This window comes from Coccinella septempunctata, chromosome 3 (genome assembly GCF_907165205.1).
Source record: "Coccinella septempunctata chromosome 3, icCocSept1.1, whole genome shotgun sequence".
NCBI classification, from domain to species: domain Eukaryota; kingdom Metazoa; phylum Arthropoda; class Insecta; order Coleoptera; family Coccinellidae; genus Coccinella; species Coccinella septempunctata.
In genome coordinates this window covers 29,166,930-29,191,725 of record NC_058191.1, presented here as the reverse complement: position 1 = coordinate 29,191,725, position 24,796 = coordinate 29,166,930, and the positions used below count along the sequence as shown (strand labels likewise).

General features: G+C 36.0%; 2 protein-coding genes across 8 annotated transcripts; both read left to right on the top strand.

Moving 5' to 3' along the window:
- LOC123310111 (muscle-specific protein 20) lies at positions 1–2,668 on the top strand. Its single transcript, XM_044893499.1, has 3 exons — positions 1–156; positions 1,558–1,769; positions 2,129–2,668. Exons 1-3 carry the CDS (start codon positions 127–129, stop codon positions 2,439–2,441), a joined length of 555 nt encoding a protein of 184 aa, XP_044749434.1. The 5' UTR covers positions 1–126; the 3' UTR covers positions 2,442–2,668.
- An 11,763-nt stretch (positions 2,669–14,431) lies between these two features.
- On the top strand, positions 14,432–24,353 carry LOC123309150 (muscle LIM protein 1). 7 transcript variants are annotated; one of them, XM_044892110.1, is made up of 10 exons: positions 14,432–14,586; positions 15,890–16,019; positions 16,261–16,417; positions 17,883–18,012; positions 19,156–19,252; positions 19,798–19,882; positions 20,066–20,134; positions 20,706–21,002; positions 21,085–21,217; positions 23,277–24,353. In XM_044892110.1, the coding sequence occupies exons 2-10, from the start codon at positions 15,905–15,907 to the stop codon at positions 23,742–23,744; spliced, it is 1,551 nt and encodes a 516-aa protein (XP_044748045.1). In that variant the 5' UTR covers positions 14,432–14,586; positions 15,890–15,904; the 3' UTR covers positions 23,745–24,353. The 7 variants fall into 7 exon arrangements, 6 of the variants coding, with proteins under 6 accessions (XP_044748045.1, XP_044748040.1, XP_044748039.1 ...); XM_044892105.1 differs by lacking the exon at positions 20,066–20,134; XM_044892104.1 differs by lacking the exons at positions 19,156–19,252; positions 19,798–19,882 and adding an exon at positions 18,946–19,042 and having other exon boundaries at positions 20,038–20,134.
- The last annotated feature ends 443 nt before the right edge of the window (positions 24,354–24,796 follow it).

Genomic DNA, 24,796 nt, shown 5'->3' with positions numbered 1-24,796 from the left:
AGCCAAGAAGAGGAATGTTGCGAAAACTTTACATTCCTATATAAATAAGTCGGTCACACGTTCTGTTTCAGTTTTTAGTTCACGCTCCTAAAGCTCAAGAGCCAGTTGAAAATCTTTTACACAACCATGTCTCTGGAACGTCAAGTCAAAGCAAAAGTAAGTTATCTCCAGATCTTTCAGGATCGTTTCGCTGTTTTTCTTAACATTGAATGAATCGTTTTTGATACACGCTAATTTTGAAATCTTCTAATCAGATGGCTGGCGGCCCAAACTTGGAAGATTGTTATCGGTTAGATCTCGAATTTCTACCTTATTTCATCTAGAACGAGACATTGAATGATTCGATTGAAACCATAACGCTTTTAATCAAATCTCTCGATAATGCTTTTGAAAACGAAGGTCTGCCTACCTAATGCCATGGAATATTGAGCACTTCAAAAAACACTGCTTCAAAATATATTTCTTAGTTTAGAAATCTTCATTCGTTCAGTATTACTATAATATGGCTATGAACATCAAAACATTACTAGGCTGATTGCATTCCAAATAAGGGAGCAAATAAGGAAAACTCAATTAAATAGGTACAATATTTTTGTGAAGAAAATCTACCTGTATGGACTTATGCAGTGCCATTCTTAAATATTATTGTTACATCGCAGTGGGCTTTGCATTTGGCATTATTATACTTATTGAAATTCCGTGAACCTTCATTCTCTAAAACCGTATTAATTATTGAAATCTACAAAATGAGAATATGCTACTGCGATCATACACACTTTTAAAAACCCTGGATTTTCACTAAACAATGTCTTATAAAACACGAAAATGGAAATTATATGAAATGAACGTAACTTAAGAACTCGATCATTCTTCAATGAAACGTTGCAAATGGCCATAACATGTTTCGATTGATTAGGTAATATTAAACATTGATTTTTTTATGCATCTGTATGGCTTATATCTAAATTTTAATCTTTATATACACTTAAAGATGACAGTTATAATATCTATACAATTCAAATATGGATTTCACGTATCCATCAGTATAAGCCACATTAATTGAGCAATAAAAAGTGTCTATTCACATAGAAGAGAACTTCAAAAACCATGATTACTATCATTTGACCTTTTTTCAAGTATGATGATGAATATTTTCCGTACTCTATTTTCCTCAATCTTAGAAATATTTTTTTTATCGCTATTATCATTTTATTCATCTCTCATACTTTTTGTGTCTTATTTCTCTCCAAAGTCATTTATTGAATTTTCAGGGACTTATTTCTGATATAATTTACCAACTGTTTATTCATATACACTGCATATTGAAATGAACAAACATTCCGCCCGAAAAAGCTTTTCATCCCCAAATAGAGTCAATTATACTTAATAATTTTTACTCAACTGCTCACTCAAGCATAAGAGCCAATTTCTAACGCAGTGAATAATTTTGAGGGTTTCTTATTGTTTTCAAAATTCACTCGTAAAATATTGTGAGCTGGTGATTTAAGTAATTTAAAAACAAAACATATTGTATTTTCAAATTTGTCCTTGTCACAGATCGCTGCCAAGCGTAACCCACAACAAGACGCAGAAGCTCAAGAATGGATTGAGACAGTTTTGGGTGCCAAGTTTCCACCAGGTGAGCTCTACGAAGACGTGATTAGAGACGGCACCGTTCTCTGCCAGCTCATTAACAAATTGGCACCAGGATCTGTGCCCAAGATCAACACAAGCGGGGGACAGTTCAAAATGATGGAGAATATCAACAAGTAAGTGAGGAGGAATACCATTTGGAAAAAATTAAGAGGGGCCGAATACAGTTGAAGGAATTAGTCTTTTTTCTTATCTGGGCAATTTCTAGATGGCAAGCAGACAAGTTTGCCATTCGATTTCATTAGGGTTGATAGGTTCTCAGACTATTGATGAAATTTCAGGTGAAATTTCTTCTCAAAATTCCATTTTATCAATAGCTAAACAAAAACAGGAAAATTTTCAAAACATTCACTTGAAAAAGTGAATGTCTGTGCCTTGTCGTTTATGTCCTCTCTGTAAAGTTCTGCCATTCCTAGAGACATATTAAAATGTACACTTCATGAAGAGTGCGTTGATTATTTGATTTCATTTTTAGCTTCCAAGCAGCCATCAAGAAATACGGAGTTGCCGATGTTGACGTATTCCAAACTGTCGATCTATGGGAGAAGAAGGACATTGCCACCGTCACCAACACCATATTCGCTCTTGGCAGAACCACCTACAAGCACCCTGAATGGAGTGGCCCATATCTAGGACCTAAGCCATCCGACGAAAACAAACGTGAATTCACTGAAGAACAGTTGAGGGCTGGAGAAACCATTGTCGGTCTTCAAGCAGGAACCAACAAGGGAGCCTCCCAATCTGGACAAAACATGGGTGCCGGCCGTAAGATTATCCTTGGAAAGTAAACTTGGGAACAATAAGATATTCTGTATACTGATGCCAAAAATGATGAAAATGAACAAACATATAAATTGGATGAATACAATGTCTCAAGGACTAAAGTTTTGAGTTTTCACCTCAAAATTTGAAATTCACCACCTACGTATATTTTATATGTTTCTTACAACAATATATACTTCCATATTTTTTACTCATGTATAATTATTTAAATAAAAGTTTATTTATTTTTCAATTCTTTGATTTTTTCGCAAAAAAACTCAACAAGGTGAGAGATGTGATTAAAAATTCGCAAGTAGAGATGTTTACGATTATAGACACGTGTAAAATGTATGTTTTATCTATTTTTAAATCTCTCCAAATACCGTAAGAGTTCGGTGGAAATTTTGTTGCAATCTGACATGTGTTATTTTTAAGGTATTTTTGGACTGGCTTATTTCTGTTGGAATTTTCGAGAAACGAGTTTCGATTTTATACCCGATGTCGAAACTTAATAACATCGAAATGAAGCTATTGCATACAAATTATATTTATAGAGTAATATCAGTCATAATTATTCTGAAGAATTCGAATAAATTTTCCGATTCGGCGAAGACTATAAGAATTGGAATTCACGCGTGCCATGTGAGAAATCTGTCTGGAAATTGTGAATTTTTTTTAGTTTAAAATCAATTTTCATCGAATCATGTAAACATGTTCCATTTGCTCTTCAAAACAAAACAAGTTTAACCCTTATAGACACTTTTGAGTCTATTGGATTTTAGTGATTAGTCTCGCATGCGACAACACACAAAATGGACCAGTGCATGAAATCTACCGATTAATGCTCACGTTCGACAATTTAGTGATGTCGCATGCGAGATTAACCTGTTAGACATTTGAGATTAGTTTTATTGTTTTATGACATCCTACTCTTCATCTAAACCTTAGTAGCAACATAAACATGAAAATGATTTAAAATCAATTTAATCTAAAACAACTCGTGCATTTTTCCATTGTCGATTTTTTTCACGACAGCCATTAAAAATTGTTTCTTTTTGAGAACCATCCGAAGCAAATCAATCGGTGTGTCCACTTCTACATTTTCCAATGTATACATCAACACCTGATTTTCTTAACGATATATGAATGAAGTTATACGAAATATTAAGCAGAAACGGTATTTTGCTCAACCCTCAAGAGGAGTTTATACCACGGGACTGTCTCGTTATGCGTATTAGCCTCAGATCAATAAAAAACATGTTTTTTATTGATCTGAGGTATTAGCCGTAATAGGGAAAAGGCTACCAGAATATGGGATGTTGCCAGAACACTTGAACGATTAGTAGAAATTGCCAGAAGACTTGAACGTTTAGTAGAAGTTGCCAATATTACAATAGTTTCCACAATCGTCGAAAAGATGACAGCGAATATCTTTTATCTATTTTTTTTTTTTCGAATTGTAGCCACCTCAGAAAGTGAATAACAGGAATGAAAATTTGTTCCTCCATGAAATTTTTTTTTACTGTTTGATGAATAAAAAATATAATAATATAATATAATTGAATTATAATGGAAACCTCATCTCATGTAAATTAATTGTTTTGTGACGTAAGATATACCTTTTTGCTTCTTGAACTGACCACTGCAACAGTGTAGACCCTTCTTAACGGCTCACCCAATTGCTCATGAGTATGACTTTATACGCGTATAATGATAATTCTGTGCGATTTGAATTCTTCAGATTCTACTAGAATTAACTCAATTCGGCAAATTCAATGATCATCATATCTTTCATATTCCATAACAAATATTGAATGCCGATACTACTGAATATGTAGGAGGTACGTGATACGTGATATCTGATACGGAAATGAAAACGCTAATATACAGGGTGGCCATTTGAAAACGAAACAGACGAGATTACAGACGAAATAAATTTCTTCGATAGAAATGCTCGGACAGGTCGATTTCTGTTTCGAGGGGGACAACTTAAGATGTAGGTTACGGACGCATAGCGCTTCAACCCTTGCTACTACAACCCTCACCCCCAATTTTTGAATAAGGAAGATGGGGTGAGTGATACCTCATTTGAAAGGTATTTTTATACTGATTTCAGCGCAGTAATTGTTTTTTCATTTTATGCATTAGTTCTCGAAATATTTTTAACTAAGTATTGGAAAATGAAGTGGTGTTTTCATGGCACTTGTACTGTTTTTTTGTGAAAAATCGACATTTGGAGCTTCAAAACAACAATGACTGTGGCTTCCTCCCTCCAATCCACTGACATAGAAATCTTTAATCAAGATGTCGAACAAACAAAGCGTATTGCGAAGGAGCTCAATCTTGCTGAAACTCAATCTAAATTATCTTCGATATAATTTGCAGTATTTCCAATAACATGCGGTAACACTTGAGTCCAAATACGTACATATCTCTAATCAGATTACCAGGTAAGAAAATCAAATCATTAATGATGCCACAGAAATATTCCAGTCCCAATTCGTGAAACGATTTCCGACTTATGAAGTGTTTTCTCAGTTGGCTTCAATAATGTTTTCATTTTGTTGATTATTGAATTCACATCTTTCTCAAAAAAATGAGAATCGATAATTTTTTATTTATTACGAACAGATCATTAAGTTGGCTTACTGGTTCTTTGACATGTGAATTATTCTTAGTTTTGAATCGAGACTTGTATGTGTTCTAATTCATTGTTCGACATGGTTTATTCAATTGCAGAGCGGGTGGAAATAATTTCACTTTTTTTTGCAAACAATCAATGTGCGAATAGAACCGCAGATTCTTCAATCAACTTATCGCTTCAAAGGAAGCCACAGTCATGGTTGTTTTGAAGCTCAAAATGTCGATTTTTCACAAAAAAACACTACAAATGCCATGAAAACACCACTTAATTTCATATACTTAGTTGAGAATATTTTGAGAACTACAGCATGAAATGAAAAAACAATTTGTTTGGGAATCTAAATTTCCTAATTCATAAAACTATCAATAAAATTTTGTTATTTGTTTTTATGGGCCAAATTAAATTAAGAAGTATTTGTTTTCCGTCAATAATTTTCGAATTTCGCGGTGATTGCAAGTTACACCACGAAAACATCCGCAACTGCTGTTTTTTTCGGACATATGTGGAATCAGTATTGTTCTTACGGCCTTAGAAGAGAATTTTTATATTGATGACGGGCTCCTCGGTAGCGATTCCGTCGAAGATACTCGCGCTCTTCAATTGGAGCTCATTAATCTTTTAAGAGAAGGTGGTTTCGAACTGGGCAAATGGGCCGGTAATCATCCCAGTCTTATTCAAGATTTTGGGTCCGATGTGTTGACCGACTGCACATTCGATAAAGATGAACCTTCTTTCATCAAAGTCCTAGGTCTTAAATGGAATCCCAAGGCGGATGTATTTTCATATTCATACTATCCTCTCAACAAAACCTGTAGCAAACGGTCGATTCTTTCCGAGGTTAGTAGAATATTTGACCCTTTGGGTTTCGTTTCTCCATGCTTGCTGCTTGCAAAGCAGCTTCTCCAAAAGTTGTGGCAATCCCACGTATCTTGGGACGAAGAGCTTCCTGAACACATACAGCGAGTGTGGCAACAATTCAAGGTAGAACTACCCGGTCTCGGTAATATAAAGATACCACGATACTTTGGCTTCGATAGGACTTCTGAAGTACAAATTCACGGTTTTTGTGATGCGTCCGAAATTGGCTATGCCAGTGTGGTATATCTCAGGTTCTGGAATTCCAATAGTTTTAAAACCACCCTTGTTTGCGCCAAATGTAGAGTATCTCCTCTGAAAACTCAATCAATCGCAAGATTGGAACTCCTAGCAGCTCTTTTACTTGCTAATCTCATAGCATTCGTGATAGAAAGTTTCAAAGGCATATTCACTTTCAATGACATATATGTCTGGTCAGATTCCATGATTGTTCTCACTTGGGTTACTTCGTCTCCGCATAGATGGAAAACATTTATTGCCAATCGCGTGAGACATATCCAAGAAATAATCTCCATTTCATCTTGGCATCATGTGCCTTCCCATCTGAACCCGGCAGATTGTGCAAGTCGTGGTTTATCACCGGCGCAACTTTCGCAGTTTTCCCTGTGGTGGGATGGTCCAGAATTTTTGTTGAAATCTGAAGAGCATTGGCCTACTCAGAATAACTTTCATTCTTCAAATGGTGTTGAAATTCCGGAAGAAAGAGCGCCCACTGTTTTGTTGTCAAAACTCATTACCACGGAAAATGTTATTCTCTGTTTGCTTTCAAGATTCTCATCTCTTCCAAAAATACAGAGAATAACAGCATATATTTTGCGCTTTGTATCAAACGGATTGAAAAGGAATGATATCTCAATGTTTAACCTTTCTATTAGTCCTCAAGAAAGTGATAATGCGCTAAAGTATCTCATTAGGGTGGTTCAGAATGATGTTTTCGCCGAAATTAGGCTGAAGATTAAACAAAATGAGGTTTTACCAAAACCAATACGCAAGCTTGCTCCATTCATTGATCAATATGGTCTTTTAAGAGTTGGGGGACGATTGCAAAAATCACCATTTTCGTTCGACGTTAAGCATCCTTTACTTTTACCTAAAGTCCATAGACTCACGGATCTAATTATTGAATGGACTCATCAAACTTCTTTACACCCGGGCTTAAAGACAATGCAGTATTTATTACTTCAACGCTTCTGGATTCTTTCCCCTAGAAGTGCGATTTACAGATGTTTGTCAAAATGCATTCGTTGTTTTCGATGCAAACCCAAATCCTATAATCCATTCATGGGAAATTTACCGAGTGTAAGAGTAACTCCCTTACGCGCTTTCACCTCAGTTTGTCTCGACTTTGCCGGACCTTTTCCCTTACTGATGAGTAAGACTAGAGGTGCAAAAACGTACAAGGGCTACGTTTGTGTTTTCGTGTGTTGTAGCACAAGAGCCATTCATTTCGAGGTAACTTCCGACCTCAGTTCCGATACATTTTTGGCGGCATTTAGGAGATTCATATCTCGACGCGGACAATGTTTGTCAATTAGAAGTGATCAAGGCACCAATTTTAAAGGAGCTTATAATGAAATGATCAACCTAGCTCAAGTCACTGCTGAAACCCTCTCAATTACTTGGGATTTCAACCCACCAAGCGCACCACACTTTAACGGCTTAGCTGAAGCTGCGGTAAAATCTTTCAAAACCCACTTTTATAAGGTCATCGGTACCCAAGTTTTGAGTTATGAAGAATTTTACACCCTTATGACTCAGATAGAGGCTGTGTTGAATTCTCGCCCTCTTTGTGCGGTTAGCACAGACCCAAATGACCTCCAAGCTCTAACCCCAGGTCATTTTTTGGTTTTTGAGCCACTGGTCAGCTCCATTCCAAATCCTGACCTGAGCTCTTTAAATATAAATCGACTAAATCGTTGGCAGTTAATCCAACGCATTCAAGGCGATTTTTGGAAAAGGTGGTCCAGAGAATATATTCATTCGCTCCAAGAAAGATCAAAATGGTCTACATCCAACCCCTCACTTAATGAAAATTCGTTGGTTCTGATAAAAGACGACCAACAACCTCCTCTTCGTTGGCCTTTGGCCCGAATCATGAAATTACATCATGGTGATGATGGTGTTGCACGGGTTGTTACACTGAAAACAGCGTCCGGCGGCACTATGCAGCGTCCAGTGGTCAAAGTATGTCCACTGCCTGTTCATTAATCTGGACATTCCTTTATTTCTGAAAAATTAGTTATTTTTCATTATTTGTTTCGTGATTGTATTCATTTTTCGTTGAATTTGGGATAAAAACATTCGTTTTTGGTGGGGGAGAATGTTTGGGAATCTAAATTTCCTAATTCATAAAACTATCAATAAAATTTTGTTATTTGTTTTTATGGGCCAAATTAAATTAAGAAGTATTTGTTTTCCGTCAATAATTTTCGAATTTCGCGGTGATTGCAAGTTACACCACGAAAACATCCGCAACTGCTGTTTTTTTCGGACATATGTGGAATCAGTATTGTTCTTACGGCCGAACTAGAGAGTACTCTCGCTCGATAAATTATTATTAATATTTACTACGACAATCAGAAAATACGATCCATTGCTGTGATCCATAGCTACACGACTCCGAACATCCAGGAATCAAGAAAATAACGAGGTAAGCAGTTGCCCTATTTTTTTTCTCTTCGAGGTGTACTTGCTCGTATATTGTTTCATAATTATTCTCTTTCTTTTTTTTTAACCAGCATTCATTCCTACGTTGACACAATTACTGTGCTGAAATCAGTATAAAAATACCTTTCAAATGAGGTATCACTCACCCCATCTTCCCTATTCAAAAATTGGGGGTGAGGGTTGTAGTAGCAAGGGTTGAAGCGCTATGCGTCCGTAACCTACATCTCAAGTTGTCCCCCTCGAAACAGAAATCGACCTGTCCGAGCATTTCTATCGAAAAAATTTATTTCGTCTGTAATCTCGTCTGTTTCGTTTTCAAATGGCCAGCCTGTATAAAGTGAGTATTTTATGATTTATTAAAAGGTACTTTTGTAATACAGCGGAAGAAGAGCTGAGGTAAAATCTGTAATGGAAATAATGGCATATTTTGAAGTATCGGATAAATTAATTCAAAATTCTAACAATTAATTTGTCAATACACGAAGACAAATTAATGTCAATTGAGAAACTACAAGAGAAGATTTTTGAGAATTCTTCTGATGAAGGAGTCTGCTATAGGATCCGAAACGTTACGAAGTTATCATTTTAAAGTTCCATTCTTGGATGCAGAGTCCTTCCAGATTGAATTTCAATCGGTAGGCAAATTTGTAGTTATTTTTTTTTACTTTGTAAGTTTTTTCATTCAGAATCGATTTTTTCTCTCGGTAGAGCCATCTATTGGAAGAATTTCAATGTTATTATCGCAATATCATCGATACCTTCCAGAAGCAATAGGAATTCAATGGGTCAGTAGAACCGCCAGTACCCATACAAAAATAGAATGGATACATTTTCACAGAGCTCCCGAGAATGAGAACCAATTTTTCAAGCAAAAGTTTTTGAAATATAAGGTGGCAATTCTTCGGAAAGGTGACCGTTTATATTTTGGAATTTTAGCTGATGTACGCTTATGAAATTTTTTTCTTACTCAAATATACAATTTAAGCAAAATATTTGCTCATAAGCTCGTTGATCCTATCAATACATTTTGAGTGCTTAGTGATATTACTTCTGTTGTAGCAGAACCGTGTTACAAACATGAGTTTCCACCAAAATTGTTCTCATATATAAGTAATTGTACAAATGTCTATTTAGGTACCTACATCTTCTGAATATTTTCTGAGGATATAATTTAATATTTTTTATTTTTTCGTAGCCGATGCACATAGGTTTACGAATATGAGTCGACGTTCGTCAACCCAATCTATTGAACATATTCTTTTCTAGATAATTTTTCAGTTCTACTCGTAACATTTTAGTACGTAACAAATATAAAATATTTGAAAATCAATGTTTATATTTTTATAAGAATTTTTTTAACAATATCCTTATAAATCATAAATGAAAAATTATAAGGAAAAGCATAATTAGGAACTGTGTTGAAACAGTCGTATAGTTTACCCTGCAGTTAATTCATACTAAATTACTGATATTTTCGAGAAGAGCCCACTTAAGGACATTTTTTAAATCTCACCGACTCATCATACACCTGGCATCGTATTGCTGTCAAAGCGCGACAGTCAAAAATAATCATTTTTATATATAGATCGTGAATAATGAAAAGTATGCCAAAAGCTATATAGTATAGATTTTCACGGAGTTTGATGATTCATAGAAGTAAGTATGAAATCCAGAATTAGATACTTCGTGTTTACGTAGGCGTGAAAACAACGGATGCGTTATGTACCCAAGAATTATCGGCTATAAGGTAGATTAAGTGTACATTTTTCATTATATTTGACTGTTCGGGTCAGGACAATGAGAGTTACAAGCAAAATATAGTACCATTTTTTATAAGATTCAAACGGACATCTAAAATTAACGATACCTGGGGAAATATTATTATATTGAAGTTGCTTTCCATACAGGGAGTCTCAAAATAAGTGAATAAGCCTGAAACACCTCATAATAAAGCTATTATTCGCTCAGAATGAAATAACTAGACAAAAAATATTTTTTTAGTAGAAATATAATTTTATTCTCGCAATAACGATTTATTCCACAATACGGTGAGTTTTTGTATAGCACAGTTACAAATATAACACACAGATTTTATCTCTGTAAAATATTCTTCCTGGAATGTATCAATAGATATATGCATTGAACCGTGTGAGTGCTAAGCAATTTTTGGTGTAAAATTTTCAACTTTGATTTCTTTCATGAAATGTGGTAATGATCAGGGGCGTAGCTACCGCGGTATCAGCGGTATCAGTGATACGGGGCCCCCAGGCTTTAGGGGCCCCCGATTGTCTGTAAGCAAAAATTTCCTAAAAACGTTATCCAAAACCTCTTACAGGTTTTACAATAGCATTTTTGAGAATAACTACTAAGACTCATTCAAAGATTCATTTCAAAATCCCGTTTATTACACCGAATACTTAAAATCTGAAATTCAGAAAATTCTTGCCATCAAAGAACTTTTAGAATTAGCCCTGACAAAATTCAATAGCCTTGCATCCAGTTTTCCGGACCATATTACTGCATGCCTTTTATTTTAGACCCTTCCGGTTACAACTGCAATTGCTGAAAGGAGTTTTTCAAAATTAAAACTCATAAAAAATTATCTGAGGACTTCTATGGGACAGGAACGGCTGTCAGACATGTCGTTATTGTCAATAGAGGGGGAACAACTTAAAAACTGAAATCGTCTTCAGCTATGGCTGATTTGATAAATAGATTTGCTGAAAGAAATGCTAGAAAAGCATATCTTTAATTTTTGGTATTTTTGTTTATTATTCGTTTGTTTATCATTTTATGTTGTTTGTATATTATTTTATATTGTTTGTATGTTATTTGTTTGTGTATTATTTCGCTCCCAGCCTCAAGTATGAGTTAGAACTTTTAATTATAAGTACATATAATCATTTCGATACTAATCGAACATTATTTGCTACTTTTATTTTTAATTCACCCTTCCTTAGGGCCCCTCAACACATTTTGATACAGGGCCCCTCTAAGGCAAGCTACGCCACTGGTAATGATTTCAGTGTACGGAGTGGAAAAAAGATATGAAATACCAATTAATTAAATTGTTTATACTGATTTCAAAATGATACAATGCATTATTTTTGCTATTACTTAGTATTCCTACCCTTTGCTGCATATTTATTGTTATATTCTATAAAGAGAATCAATCATACGTCGTACAGAAACGCAGCTCAGTTCCTCAAAGAAGTTACTGGAAGTTACTGAATCAGAGTGCCCATTGTAACTTTGAGATTTTTCAAGTTCCAACCATTAATTTTTGGATACCCTGAATACTAAATATTCAAATATCATGTATGAGATATGAATACCAGTGGCGTATACAGCTAATATTTTCGGGGGGATCAATATAAAGTATTCGAGATGACAGAACTACAACTCCTAGAATTTCGACAGCATTTCATTAAATTTCAAGTACGAGACTGTGTAAGGTGACTACGGCATCGGAAAAACGGAATAAAATATGAACATATGACTTGACAATGAATGGTTCAATACTTCCGAGTCGGAAAAAAATACTTCATATAAGTAAATATATGTATATTGACAAAATAATAATAGTATATAAAATAAGATAAATTGAAATAGGGTTCAAGGGAAAGCCCAAATTTATATAATATATTTATATATGTATGTATATTGCTCGCTCATGTATATCAAGTAACTTTCGAGTTAGTTATATTCCAAACACAATATGTTTCAAATGACAGTTTTCTAATAAGTTAATTTGACATCACGTAAAAAATTATAAATTGTATTATATTTGAGAGATGAACAAGTTGATAATAATGACAATTACTCATCCTCGAAAAATTCTTAGACCTAGTTGTACACTTCAGGTTTAAACCGAGGTGAACGTTGAACCCAGTTCAACGGTCAAGTCAAAATTGAACGGAATGGTCATATTTGAGCTGTGTTCAATTTTGAATCTGAACTGTACAATCGGGCATTAAAGTGCCTATACATGCACTGGCGAACTGCAGTCCAGGACTGTCAATTTGAACTAAAACTCCAAAAAACTTTAGTGCAGTTGAACTGAAAATCTACGTATCTGCAGTCCTGAACTGCAGTTCGCCGGTGCGTGTATAGGCCCTTTAAGTCTACATTTTTTACTTGCTATAATTAGGTACAACGTCAGAGTCCACAAGGTGTTTACTGAAGATGAGGAAAAATACTGGTTCTGATGCAATGTCGAAAAATATCAATATTTCGTGAAGAATATGGGGTTATACTTATCACTTAAGATGCAACGCTTCTGAAAATTGGGGTGTCAAAATATAGAAACGTTTCACACTTGGCCCAGTCGATGAAATTGAAAGGACAAGAAATATTTCGTTGAAATTTTCGATATTAATCATCTTCAGTCTGAAAAAAATAAGGTGGTCCGTCTAATGTTTGAATGGTGTTTGTAAGAGTTACCGTTTTCACTTCTCATAAGATGCGAATTTGCAGCTGCAACTGAAAACCTCATTCTCTGAATTTTTCGGTTTTTTTTTTTAAACACATCTATGAGCAGTGGCGGAAGATATAATTTTGAGCTTTATAACTAATATAGAGGGTCAGGAAATAGAGACATAATGACAACAATCAAGGTTGGCAGGTTAATATGGGCAGGACATGTAGCACGCTACGACAACAACGTGCCAATGCGAAGAAACTTTGAGGCCATACCAGCCGGCAGAAGAGCTAGAGGGAGACCAAGCTGAGATGGACTGATGGCGTTCCCGAAGATGCCAGAAAAATTGGTGCGGCTCTTGCCAGAGACCCGAAAGGATGGCGGACGAGGCTGGAGAAAGTCAAGGCCCTGTAGCGCTGTAGCACTACTGATGATGATGATGAACAGTGGCCAGTTGACTTCATTTTTCTGTTGAGAATAGTAAACATTATGGACAAATCCGAAATTTCAAGGCAATATTACTCAATCTCTGAATTCTATCAATTAAAAACTGAGGAAATTTTTAATTTTCAACACCCCATATCTCAGAAAGGAATCCCATCTTCATCTTAGTATGCACCCTTTAGAGATTACAATTATTTTGACTTTTCAATCGCGCTCCTCTGTAATCCTGCGCTTTTAATTACATGCCTATTGGTTGTATTCTGCTTTTCATCTGTAAGTTACAAATCAGTAGCGTACGATCCATCTGTCAGTGTCCGATTGATAGATTCGTAAATAGTGCAATTCTGGAAATGTTCCTGTAACTCTCTGCTTTACAGTGTTACATTCGAACTACTTATCGTAAATAATACGGATTCCTGTAAGCTACAGATCACTAAAAACGTCCAGAATTGCAATTTTCCTGTAAGCTCATGAAAATTTACAGATTGGCTTTCAGTGGAAGCAGAATACCACCATTAATTTCACCTAATGGATAATCCTGTCTCTGATACATGGAAATGGTACTTTTAGCACTAATTGACTGATAACGAGTCAAATTAAGTCATAAGTTTATAACAGAAGAAGTTTCATGAAATTTTTGACACCTATTCTTTCCTTCAAAAAAGTGCAAAATACCCATAGTAGGTATACTAAAAATTGCGAGTTCTATGCAAACTTTGCCAATGACTTGTCCAAGAAAAAACTACGAGGCAATTATGATTGTCTAGTGCCAGTGGTGCCAAATAATCTCCTGAATCATAGAATGACTAATGTATACCCATATAATAAGATAACCTGATCAGTAAGGCATTATCAACGAGTCATAAATCACACGCGCAAGGTGTCATATTTCTGTAAAAGGTGTGGTTCTTCTCCTCAGTTGCATCCTTCTCTGTTGCATCGCAACCGAAATAGCCTCATCTAAAATGGCTATTTTTGACTGTTCGTCGTTCCCTCCTTCTATGTTCGTGTCGTGTGCAAACCCTTCCATAGACTAGGAAGAGCATCCCGTTTTTGGCGCATTCGATTATCAGTGGTTGTAGTGTCTTGAGACTCCACAGCTACCGCACGACTCGACCAGGTACGTCAGGGATATGCCGGTGGTGCAAGTGCAGTGAAAATTTTCAAGTGTCAATTTTGCTCGATAGGTGTCAGCCTTGCTAAGCTGGTGTGCCATACTAACAGTGCATAGGAAACTTTTGCAAACTGGTGTTTTGCTTGATATACGATAGGGCCTTCCTTTCACGTCCGCCTTATTTGGACACCAAGTATCACCCAGTTGGCTCCTGGCCAATTGTAGTTTTTGATTGCTATCAGATAAAGTATATTTAGAAAGTACTCGGGAAATGCTGGAGTGTTGCCAACATGGAAAATTTGTTGCTTTTGGATTGCATCAAAGAATCTGCAGTGGAATTTCCCCAGACTAGACATAGAACGGTCATTTATCATTTCGTTACGAAATCTTCTACTGAAGTCAATGAATTAGATCAGGATCTCGAAGGAAAAAAAAATAATTGCCTTATTTTCAATTTCGAAATTCACACTTTCCTCAATTAGTATCATGAATTGAATAGCCAAAAATCTAACTCCACTTTGAATGTTTCTCAAATACTTCACACTCTGGTAAATATACTTAGGGAAATGTAAAACAGAGTTGGTTATACCTTTCGGCTGTTTTCAAAATACAGATGGGTACCTACTATATTTCTTCAATATGTTTTAACTTTCTTCAAATACTTAGTCTCAATTCTTGGCTGTAGGCTTGCTTTCGTTTCTATAAAATTTATATCAAGTATATGAACTTTAAGATGACCTGAAATGCTCTTTCAAAGGAAATTTCAACATGGAGCTCTAACTTAACGGTCTTTGATTATTGTACGTAATCAATTTTAGAGTTTTCCTACATTTACAGTTTTCACAACAAATATAATATAAATTCTTTGATTTTCTAAATTGAAAATTCCTAGATGGCAAGAATGCCTAACTTTGTTGATTCTTTGATGTCACCACTGTCTTAAAGGACCTTACAGTTTTTGAAACCTTCCGATTTATGACGGACGTATTTAATTTTTCAACTCTGGAGAACCATCAGATCTACCACAATATTTTGAACTGAAGAATTGCGTTTTCCATTAACCAAACAACCTTGCATGAATCAGTTTCGAGGCAAATATTAGGCACTTGAATTAAATCACATCAGCTTAGGGTTACATATTTGTGGAGGAAATACGAAGACTACAATTTCTAGATTGTGTTGAAATAAGCTTGAAGGAAAACATTATTCAGCTAATAAGCAAAAACAAAGTACAATTGCAACTAATGAGTGTTTTGTTTGACGGTTGCAAAAAAATTCTATTCGAATGAAAAACTATTTACTTTTATAGGTCAACGACATCAAAATGCCTTTCAAGCCAGTTGAAAACCCAAAATGCCCCAAATGCGGCAAATCCGTATATGCTGCCGAAGAACGTGTTGCTGGAGGATATAAATACCACAAATCCTGCTTCAAATGCGGTAAGTATGCTTCCGGCTGGATTCCAGACCAGAAATAGGTCTGCTAAAAATAATGGGTCGGTCATATGTTGAAATTGTTGCGGAATGTTACTTTTCATCAAATTAATCGCTTTTGAGGATTTGAATCCTTTCGCGAAAGTAAAACTGTTAATAATGATCGGATAGATGATAAATATTATGAAAATATCCTCGAACGTCGTCTTAGATTCAATCAATAGTATAATTTTTACAATTTCTGCAGGAATGTGCCAGAAATTCCTCGACTCTACCAACTGCGCAGAGCACGAATCTGAGCTCTACTGCAAAAACTGCCACGGCAGAAAATACGGACCTAAAGGTTACGGATTTGGTGGTGGAGCAGGATGTTTGAGCATGGACACTGGTGCCCACCTTCAAGGGTGAGTATCTTTCTGACCACACGTACTAATAGAACAATTCAGAAGGCCAATATCAAGTATATTTTACAAAATTTCAAATTGGGGGCTTTCCTTATCTTATTCATAAGGTCAATGTTTTTCTGTTTACAAGGACCGTGAAAATTATAGAGGACACTATTGCATCGTCATAGTTTCACCAAATTAGAAGAAAAACCTTTCAGTTTTCAACTCCCAGTTATCAAAACCTCCTCGACCAGAAATTGAAAAGTTCGCAAAAACTAGTTGAGTAATCGATTGCTTCATTATTTTCGCAAAGTATTCCATATAATACAGTAGAAAACATTTCCTCAACCGTGTTCTGATGAACCCTTGTAAACTGAAGAGCATCAATGTGATGTGATTTTCCTATAAAAGCATGACACTTCCTTTTTTGTTCCCTACAGAAGCTCTTAAGGAGTGCAACAGGATCGAAACCTCAAGCTTCCACAAGAACCTATAACCCTCAAAATCCAATACGTGTTAGGTATTATTTAGATGATAACTTAATAGGTTATTGTTATTTTACATAAAATTTTACACCGTCAAATACCATTCAATTATTATGTCGTTGTGATAATTGGATATTAATAAATTTTAAAAAAGATTGAATGGGCGCCCAAATAACACATATTTTGATGTACTTTCCATCTTCATCTTTAGACAAGAATGAGGTCCTTTAAAAGTTTTGTTTTCGTGCATGTTTCCCTCGTAATATGTCAAACATTTTGTTATTTGTGAGTTTTGTCGGAAAAATCTGCGTTATTTGTGTGTAGCCCTTGTTGAGTTATTTCATTTTCACACTGTTGTCATTCGTCTTACCCTGAACCCTTTGTCCTTACCCTCACGAGACGTCTATGTGGAACTAAACAATCTGGGGAAACGGTGAGAAAACGTCGTGGTTGAGCATGATGACTAAATAATATATGCCCTGCCTTCAATTAACAATATTTTATGTCTATCCCTAACCCTGTGATGGGATAAGGAAGTGCCCTCAAGTTCGAGTGTATGGATTAGGTAGACTACTAATAGCGGGAAACACTACCTTCTCTCATTACAATTACTCCAGAAGTAACAACACTTTGCACAAGCAATTCCGTTATACACAGCACCGCTTCTCGTGATAAAACGCAATGCTAATGAACCATTTTCTATTAGTATATCTTTGACTTGATTCATATTATTGCTGAGTAATAAACTTTTCTGCCATTTTGATATTTCAGAGCTGATCAGATAAGCCACAATTATCCAAAAAACATAATTTGAAGTATAAAAAAGAGGATTGAACTGTTTTCAAAACACTGGCCTAATCAGCTCTGGAGTATCCAATTTTTATCGAATGGGAGGCAATATCTACTAAAAACTTCATTTTCCCCCAAATTATGCTTCTTGTGTATCTTCTTATCCTCAATTTTGTTCACTGATTTTATCATCCAATAAAATATTTTAGCGACGAAGAAATTGTCACATCTAGAGCCCCCTTACTCCCCAAAGCTATTGCTAAAGCACCCGAAGGCGAAGGTTGTCCAAGATGCGGAGGTTTTGTTTACGCTGCTGAGCAAATGCTGGCCAGAGGAAGAGTGAGTAATCAGTATTATATTATACACTTTTTTACGAACACTCAGTATGTGCTGAGGGTTTAAAATGAAGAAGAATTGAACAGAATTTAAAATAATTCAGAATCTCGGCAAAGGGCAATTAATATTATCACCGAAGGAATAAAAACACCGCATTTCAAAAAAATAACATAACATATGAATTCTTCCGGTTCCTATTCCTTTGTGCCAAGTGTGCCATGTAAAGTGAAAATTGAATTCCTTAGAATAAATAATGTAGTTTTTCATGGCAATAACGAAATTTCTGTAGGAGTAAAAAATATAGATTTGGGGCTTTAATGAAAAATCATGATATTATGAGTACTGCCCTGAAAATATTGATATTTCATGAACCGTTTGAAGTGAACAAACCCTTAAAATTTGATCGAAATCGGACCTTGCATTCCAGAGTTATGGCTATCGCAAATTTAGGCCAATATTCATTAATCACCCCGTATCTCCGAAACTAATAGCAAAACAAGCAAGTTCTCTGAAAGGCCTTGATGACCTACATTGGGTTATGGCCAACGACTCATGAAACACCCTGTATAAGTACGAAAAGAATGGAAAGTACCAATCCCAGGAAATATTCTGCTGTTCAGTTCTATCTAATGTTTTCATGAATGTGAGCAAATTTCTAAAAATAGTAGGGCTAAAAAGAAATTTTGAATCAATTGTTGTGAAAATACACATAATCTTGTATTCGTATAATCTGGCTTTAAGTAGTTTTTTGCAATTAAAAGAAAGATCTCAAATTATATTTTGCATTTCACAAATTCTACAAATTCGAAGAAAATATAGAAATTGTTTTCCATGAGTTTTTCATTTTGAACAACGAATAATATTACCGGAATTTCAATTCGTTGTCCTAAAATATCCACCTTTAAAATATAAGCTTTTTGCATTTTCACCATATAGGGATGGCACAGAATATGTTTCCGATGTGGAAACTGTCAACGGTGGTTGGACTCAACATCACACTGTGATGGTCCAGATGGCAATGTCTACTGCCGAGGTACGAGGGGTGTTAATGTTCTCGTAACTTGTCGGCTTTAACTAAATTTTTAGTGAACATGTCCATGAATTTTACTGTGTTACGTCTCTTTTATCTGTTACTTTGTTTTGAAGGCTTTCCACAAGTCCTGTTTCAAGTGTGCTGACTGTACCAAGGGTTTAGATTCTGTGAACGTCACTGAAGGTCCTGACAAGGAGATCTACTGTAAAGGTGTGTGTCTTCATTGAATAATGAAGGGGAGGGGAGATATGAACTTATAAGTTGCATTACTTTATATGGAAAAAATTCATCACCCTCGTATTCAAGAGAGAAAAGGCCATTCTATATACTTATTGTTTCAAAATTTATTGTTGTTTTTCCATTTGTCTCTTCTAAATTATACATTCTTACTTGAATATTAACATCTTTGACAATAAATTCTCTGATAAAAAACAGTACATGGCCCATGCAGAAAGAAGAGGAATCTACTTCACATAAAATGCCCTTCGTAGATTTTACTCATAATGCTTAACTGTTTGTTTTGACCGTCATTTTAATGAAGAGGTGGTTGAATAAACATTTTGAAACGTAATCATTTCGGAACACAAAATAAAATTCGAGATATTTACATCTCTTTTTTCTGAAGAGCTTCTTGTCAAGAATAATATTTGTCAGAGAATTTTTTATGACAATAGTCGTTAAAATCGAACATGATCAATCGAGTAAGTTAGATATGTATGTTTGATTTGTTATTTGAATGATTTTGTGTTGTGTAGTTTGTTATGGTAAGAGATTTGGACCAAAAGGATATGGTTACGGCCAAGGTGGTGGAACCCTCCAAAGCGAATGCTATTCTGTTGGGTTAGTATTGTGTTTTAATGTCTGATTAATCAATCCACTTCATGATTGCTTCATGATAAGGAGAATTTGAAGTTGCTTCAACCAAAAACCCCCAGATATTGAAGCAGTCATGAATCAGAGATTCAATGCTGAAACTAATAATTTTGTGTGCATAGCTTGCTATGCTCAGCGCTTTGGTCCAAGAGGGATTGGACATGCTGGAGGCTTATTCCTTGGACTTATGTCTGACGCTTTGGACATAGATTGCCAGAGGTAGCGAAATATATTTTTCGATTGTGATTTATATGTTTTGAATATTTCCAACCTCAATCTTCCACCCATGCACGCCTGCTATGCTATTAAAATTTTGTTGTTTTTATCTTGTGATACCATTTCATTTGTTCCATTTCATTCTTATCTACGGTTTTCTTTATCTCTTTCTGTGAGATTGAACTGATTTACTATAAGCACCTATGTTTGAAATGTTATTTTCTGGACTGACTCAAGGAAGAATCTTAGCTCGGCATGAACAATGTTCCGATTCAAATTCAGAGTCTATTGTCCGAAAATATTTTTAATTATGGTCATGATCTATACAGAGTGAATAAAAAGTAACGAATCTTCGATATCTACTTGATATATTCTTCCATTTTTCAAGCGTACGATAAGGTATGTTTTCGGAAACATTAAATAAACATTAAAATACATTATTCTCCTGAACTGAATGTTATTGATCTCACAAAAGGGGATTCGAAAAACGAAGAACACTGTAGATTCTGAAATTGGTTTTTATTCCAACCAAATCGATATTCAGCACCCATTACAAGATTTTTCGATTTATTAGCGATGCTGCACCAAAAACCACCGTTATTGACACTGCCTCCATCATGGCTAAGCCTGGTCAGGGTTGCCCAAGGTGCGGTGGGGTAGTCTTCGCCGCTGAAGAAGTGCTCGCCCGAGGAAGACCATGGCACAGAAAGTGTTTCAAATGCAAAGACTGCACCAAAACACTGGACTCTATCATCGCATGCGACGGTCCTGACAGAGATGTTTACTGTAAAACTTGCTACGGTAAAAAGTGGGGACCTCACGGTTATGGATTTGCTTGTGGATCTGGATTCCTTCAAACTGATGGTTTGAGGTTAGTGTTTTTCAACAAACTGTAACATTTTTGGTGGATTATTCCTGGGATTCATGATTCTGAGGGTTTATTTTTCTTACAGTGAAGAAGAAATATCCGCGTCCCGTCCATTCTACAATCCAGATACTACATCTATCAAAGCCCCTCCCGGTCAAGGTTGTCCAAGATGCGGTGGAATGGTATTTGCTGCTGAACAACAATTAGCAAAGGGAACCGTAAGTGTTTATTTATTTCTTCAATAAAACAGAATTTCAAAATACAAACATTGTCAGTTGAAACTGAAGAATGTCCTGAAGACCAAAAGCAAAATATTGATGTCTCGAACCCTACAAAGTAATACAGGACAGGCAATATGAATTTCAACCGCACACCTACTCAAATATGCCACAAATACAATGGTTGAAGACTTTCCTGTTGAGGCAGATTGGAAAATCTGATCTTATAATTTTCTTGCTTCATTTAGGGAAGGCTGTCAAAGCCCAATTCTTCTCACAAGTCACAAGATAGAAGTAGACTTGAGTCTACTTGTTGTTTGAACATGCACACTATAGGAGGGTTGTAAATAACTTGGCAGAAATAACATCTGCTTGGCAAACGCCTCGTCCTATCTTGAAGTCAGGAGTATTTTCAATTTTTCAATCAGCATGATGCAAGCAGTTGCATTTTAGTGTACATGTCTTAGGATATCTGTGTAGAGACTAACAACTCTGCCATCACTGCAGTCATCCAGAACTTTCAACATTGCACAAAGGTCTATACTGTCAAAGGCCTTTTCGTAGTCGATGAAGACGACAATTAGAAGTTTATTGCCCATACACTTTCCTATGAGGACTTTGATTGGATGGAGTGGTCATTAACGCCGTAACCGGCACATAATCCTGCCCTTTCTCGTGTTTGATAGAAATTTAGCTTTGCTGTCAGCCTCTTGGTAATAATTCTCATGAACAATTTATACAACTGGGAAAGCAGACTGATGAGTCGATAGTTCAGGATCTTTACTGAGTCCCCTTTGTACGGATCAATACAAGAACAGCTTTTTTTTATACCTCTGGTACTGTAGTTTCTGCCATTTGAATGTATTCGACGCTGATGTCATCAGACTGATATTTCATCTCGGGAATACCTCGCTATTTATTTGAAGTCTCATCGTTCTTAAACAATTTATCGAAGAATTCAAAATCACCTGTCTATTTGTTCTAGAATTTCATCATATATCTTTCCAATTTATTTCTTCCCATATAACAGTAGTTTCCTCAGTACCTTCATATCACCTTTCTCTTCTATGGCTCTAGATATTTCTTCCGTTTTATGTAGTCTCATATTCTAAGGCCTTAGATATTTCTTTATTGGGTTCCCCCAATTGTCACACTTTTGTCGAGTGCTAGTATTCCAACTTTTTTTTCCATCAGCTGTTATGGCTTCGGAATTTAGAAGGGCTCCCAACAGCATAACAGACTGGCCTTCCAGGAACCACATGAGCGGTACTATTTATGCAACAAAATTCACAAAAATCAGCTCCTAATATTAATGAATGAGCAGACACAGCAGCATAGGGACTCCTTGCTACATGTTGGAGTCAGTATTTCGCCTTACTTTCTCTTCCACAACTAAGAAGTTGACTTCTCAATTGCTGCTGGAGGGAACAGACATAGCAGATATTTTTCAACTCCAACTTGGATAGCCCAAATTCGACAGGGATTACCAACTTAGCTCGCACTTAAGGTCAATGCGCTACTCATTAGAGCTGCTCTTTAGCTCCTCTTTCTTGTGGCCGATCATTTACTGTTTCATTGAAACTTTCTTGGTCGATATTCTTTGAAACTGACTTCTATAATTCCAAGGTTTGAGAAACCTGGCAAACAGATCCAGGTCCTTGGATTAAACACGATAGACAGCCGTGTTTAGAACATCTAGAACCCATCGATACGATCAAACGTTTACACATTCACTAACGGCCGTTTTCAATAACCAATCTGAAACGATGGATATCGTTTCACTTACTGACGGTTAGTAACCATTGGTAATCATTGGAAATCACATGCATTTTCTATCTTCAGTAACTGAAACGACGGATAGATAGGTTTATTGAAAACGGCCGTTAGAGTATTCAGACCTTTGAAATCTTTGCCTATCTACGTTTTCTCAGATAGATACATCTGATAGAATATTCTGGCATAATGAAAATTATGTCAATAATCTATTAAATTTCTTTAAAATTTTAATGGATTGCTAGTTTTTCTTTTGAATGATGAACAAAATTCATTCTACTTTCAGATGTGGCACAAAAAATGCTTCAACTGCGCCGAATGTCACCGCCCTCTAGATTCAGTCCTAGCTTGCGATGGCCCCGACAAAGAAATCCATTGCAAAGCCTGCTACGGTAAATTGTTCGGCCCCAAAGGTTTTGGCTTCGGGCACACACCAACCCTAGTCTCAGTTGACGGCTCAGCCCCTCATATGTACAGCGATGCTAAGCCAAACAGCGGTCCGAAAGCCAGAGATCCACGCCAAGGTTGCCGTAGATGCGGTTATGCTGTATTTGCTGCAGAGCAAATGATCAGCAAGAACGGTCTATGGCATAGACGATGCTTCAGCTGCGCTGAATGCTCCAGGTCCTTGGATTCCACCAACATGAACGACGCACCTAACGGTGAAATCTACTGCAAGGGCTGCTACGGCAGGAACTTTGGACCGCGTGGAGTTGGTTTCGGCATGGGCGCTGGAGCTTTAACCATGGCCTAAGCTGACGCAACAAAATCTTAATCAATACATTATCCCATTTTGCAACAGAGATCTCATTAAGAGGGCCCCCTCTCCCTCCACTTGAGGTGCTCAACACTATGCCCTATAAGTCGAAATTTCCCCCTCTAATTTCAACCGATAGGGCCAGAACGCAAAAAAAGATTCTGGTACTGTTAGGTACCTACGACGTCAAAGAACTAAGTACCTAAAAGTATATTTGATTGAGACTGTCCCATGAGCTTTTTTAGCAGTGTACTTAATGCTGTTTTACGCATGATTTTTGATAACTGATTTTTGTAAAGAAAATAGATAATACTTATTCCATTTTGAAGAAGGTTTGAAGAACATGAAAAGAAGTCGTGACCTGTTGAAATTAAGCTAAGACTTTCTCGAACGAACAAGATTGACCTGAGAATTTTTGTATATATCTACATCGGCCAATTTTTGTTGGTCTATCTTAGCTTCGCGCTTTGCTACATGGTTTTACAATATATTGATACAATAATTGATTCATTTTACAGTGGAGATTATACTCATGAGGTATTTTTGTTTAGTTTTAATCATTATCATGTAATACGAAATTGAAGCAATAAAAATTAGGAAACTAAAGTTATTTGATTTCTGTGATTCTAAATAATGGAAAAACTGAAAGAAATATCCAAATATATAATGGAAAATATACTTCAAAAATATCTTCCATTTATCCTATTTCATATTAATGATCACATATTAATAAATAATAGTGCAGATGTATCTCCTGATTTGGCATACTTTATTTTAACTTAAGAAATTCTTACATAGAAAGTGAATTTCCATTTGTTATATTCGAAATGATTCTTCTTAGTATCAACTGTAGTGATAAAATATTAATGATTCGAGTGATGAGGCACCGACAGAGCCGTCATGAAAACTCCCTCTTATCCCTTCTGGATCGTACTGCACCTGATGAATGTTGAAAATTTTTAAGAGAAGACCGCATACTCATGATATTTCTTCCTTGGCTGAATTCCCAACAAAACCCTTTCAATAATTCATCTAATTTGAAAGCCTCA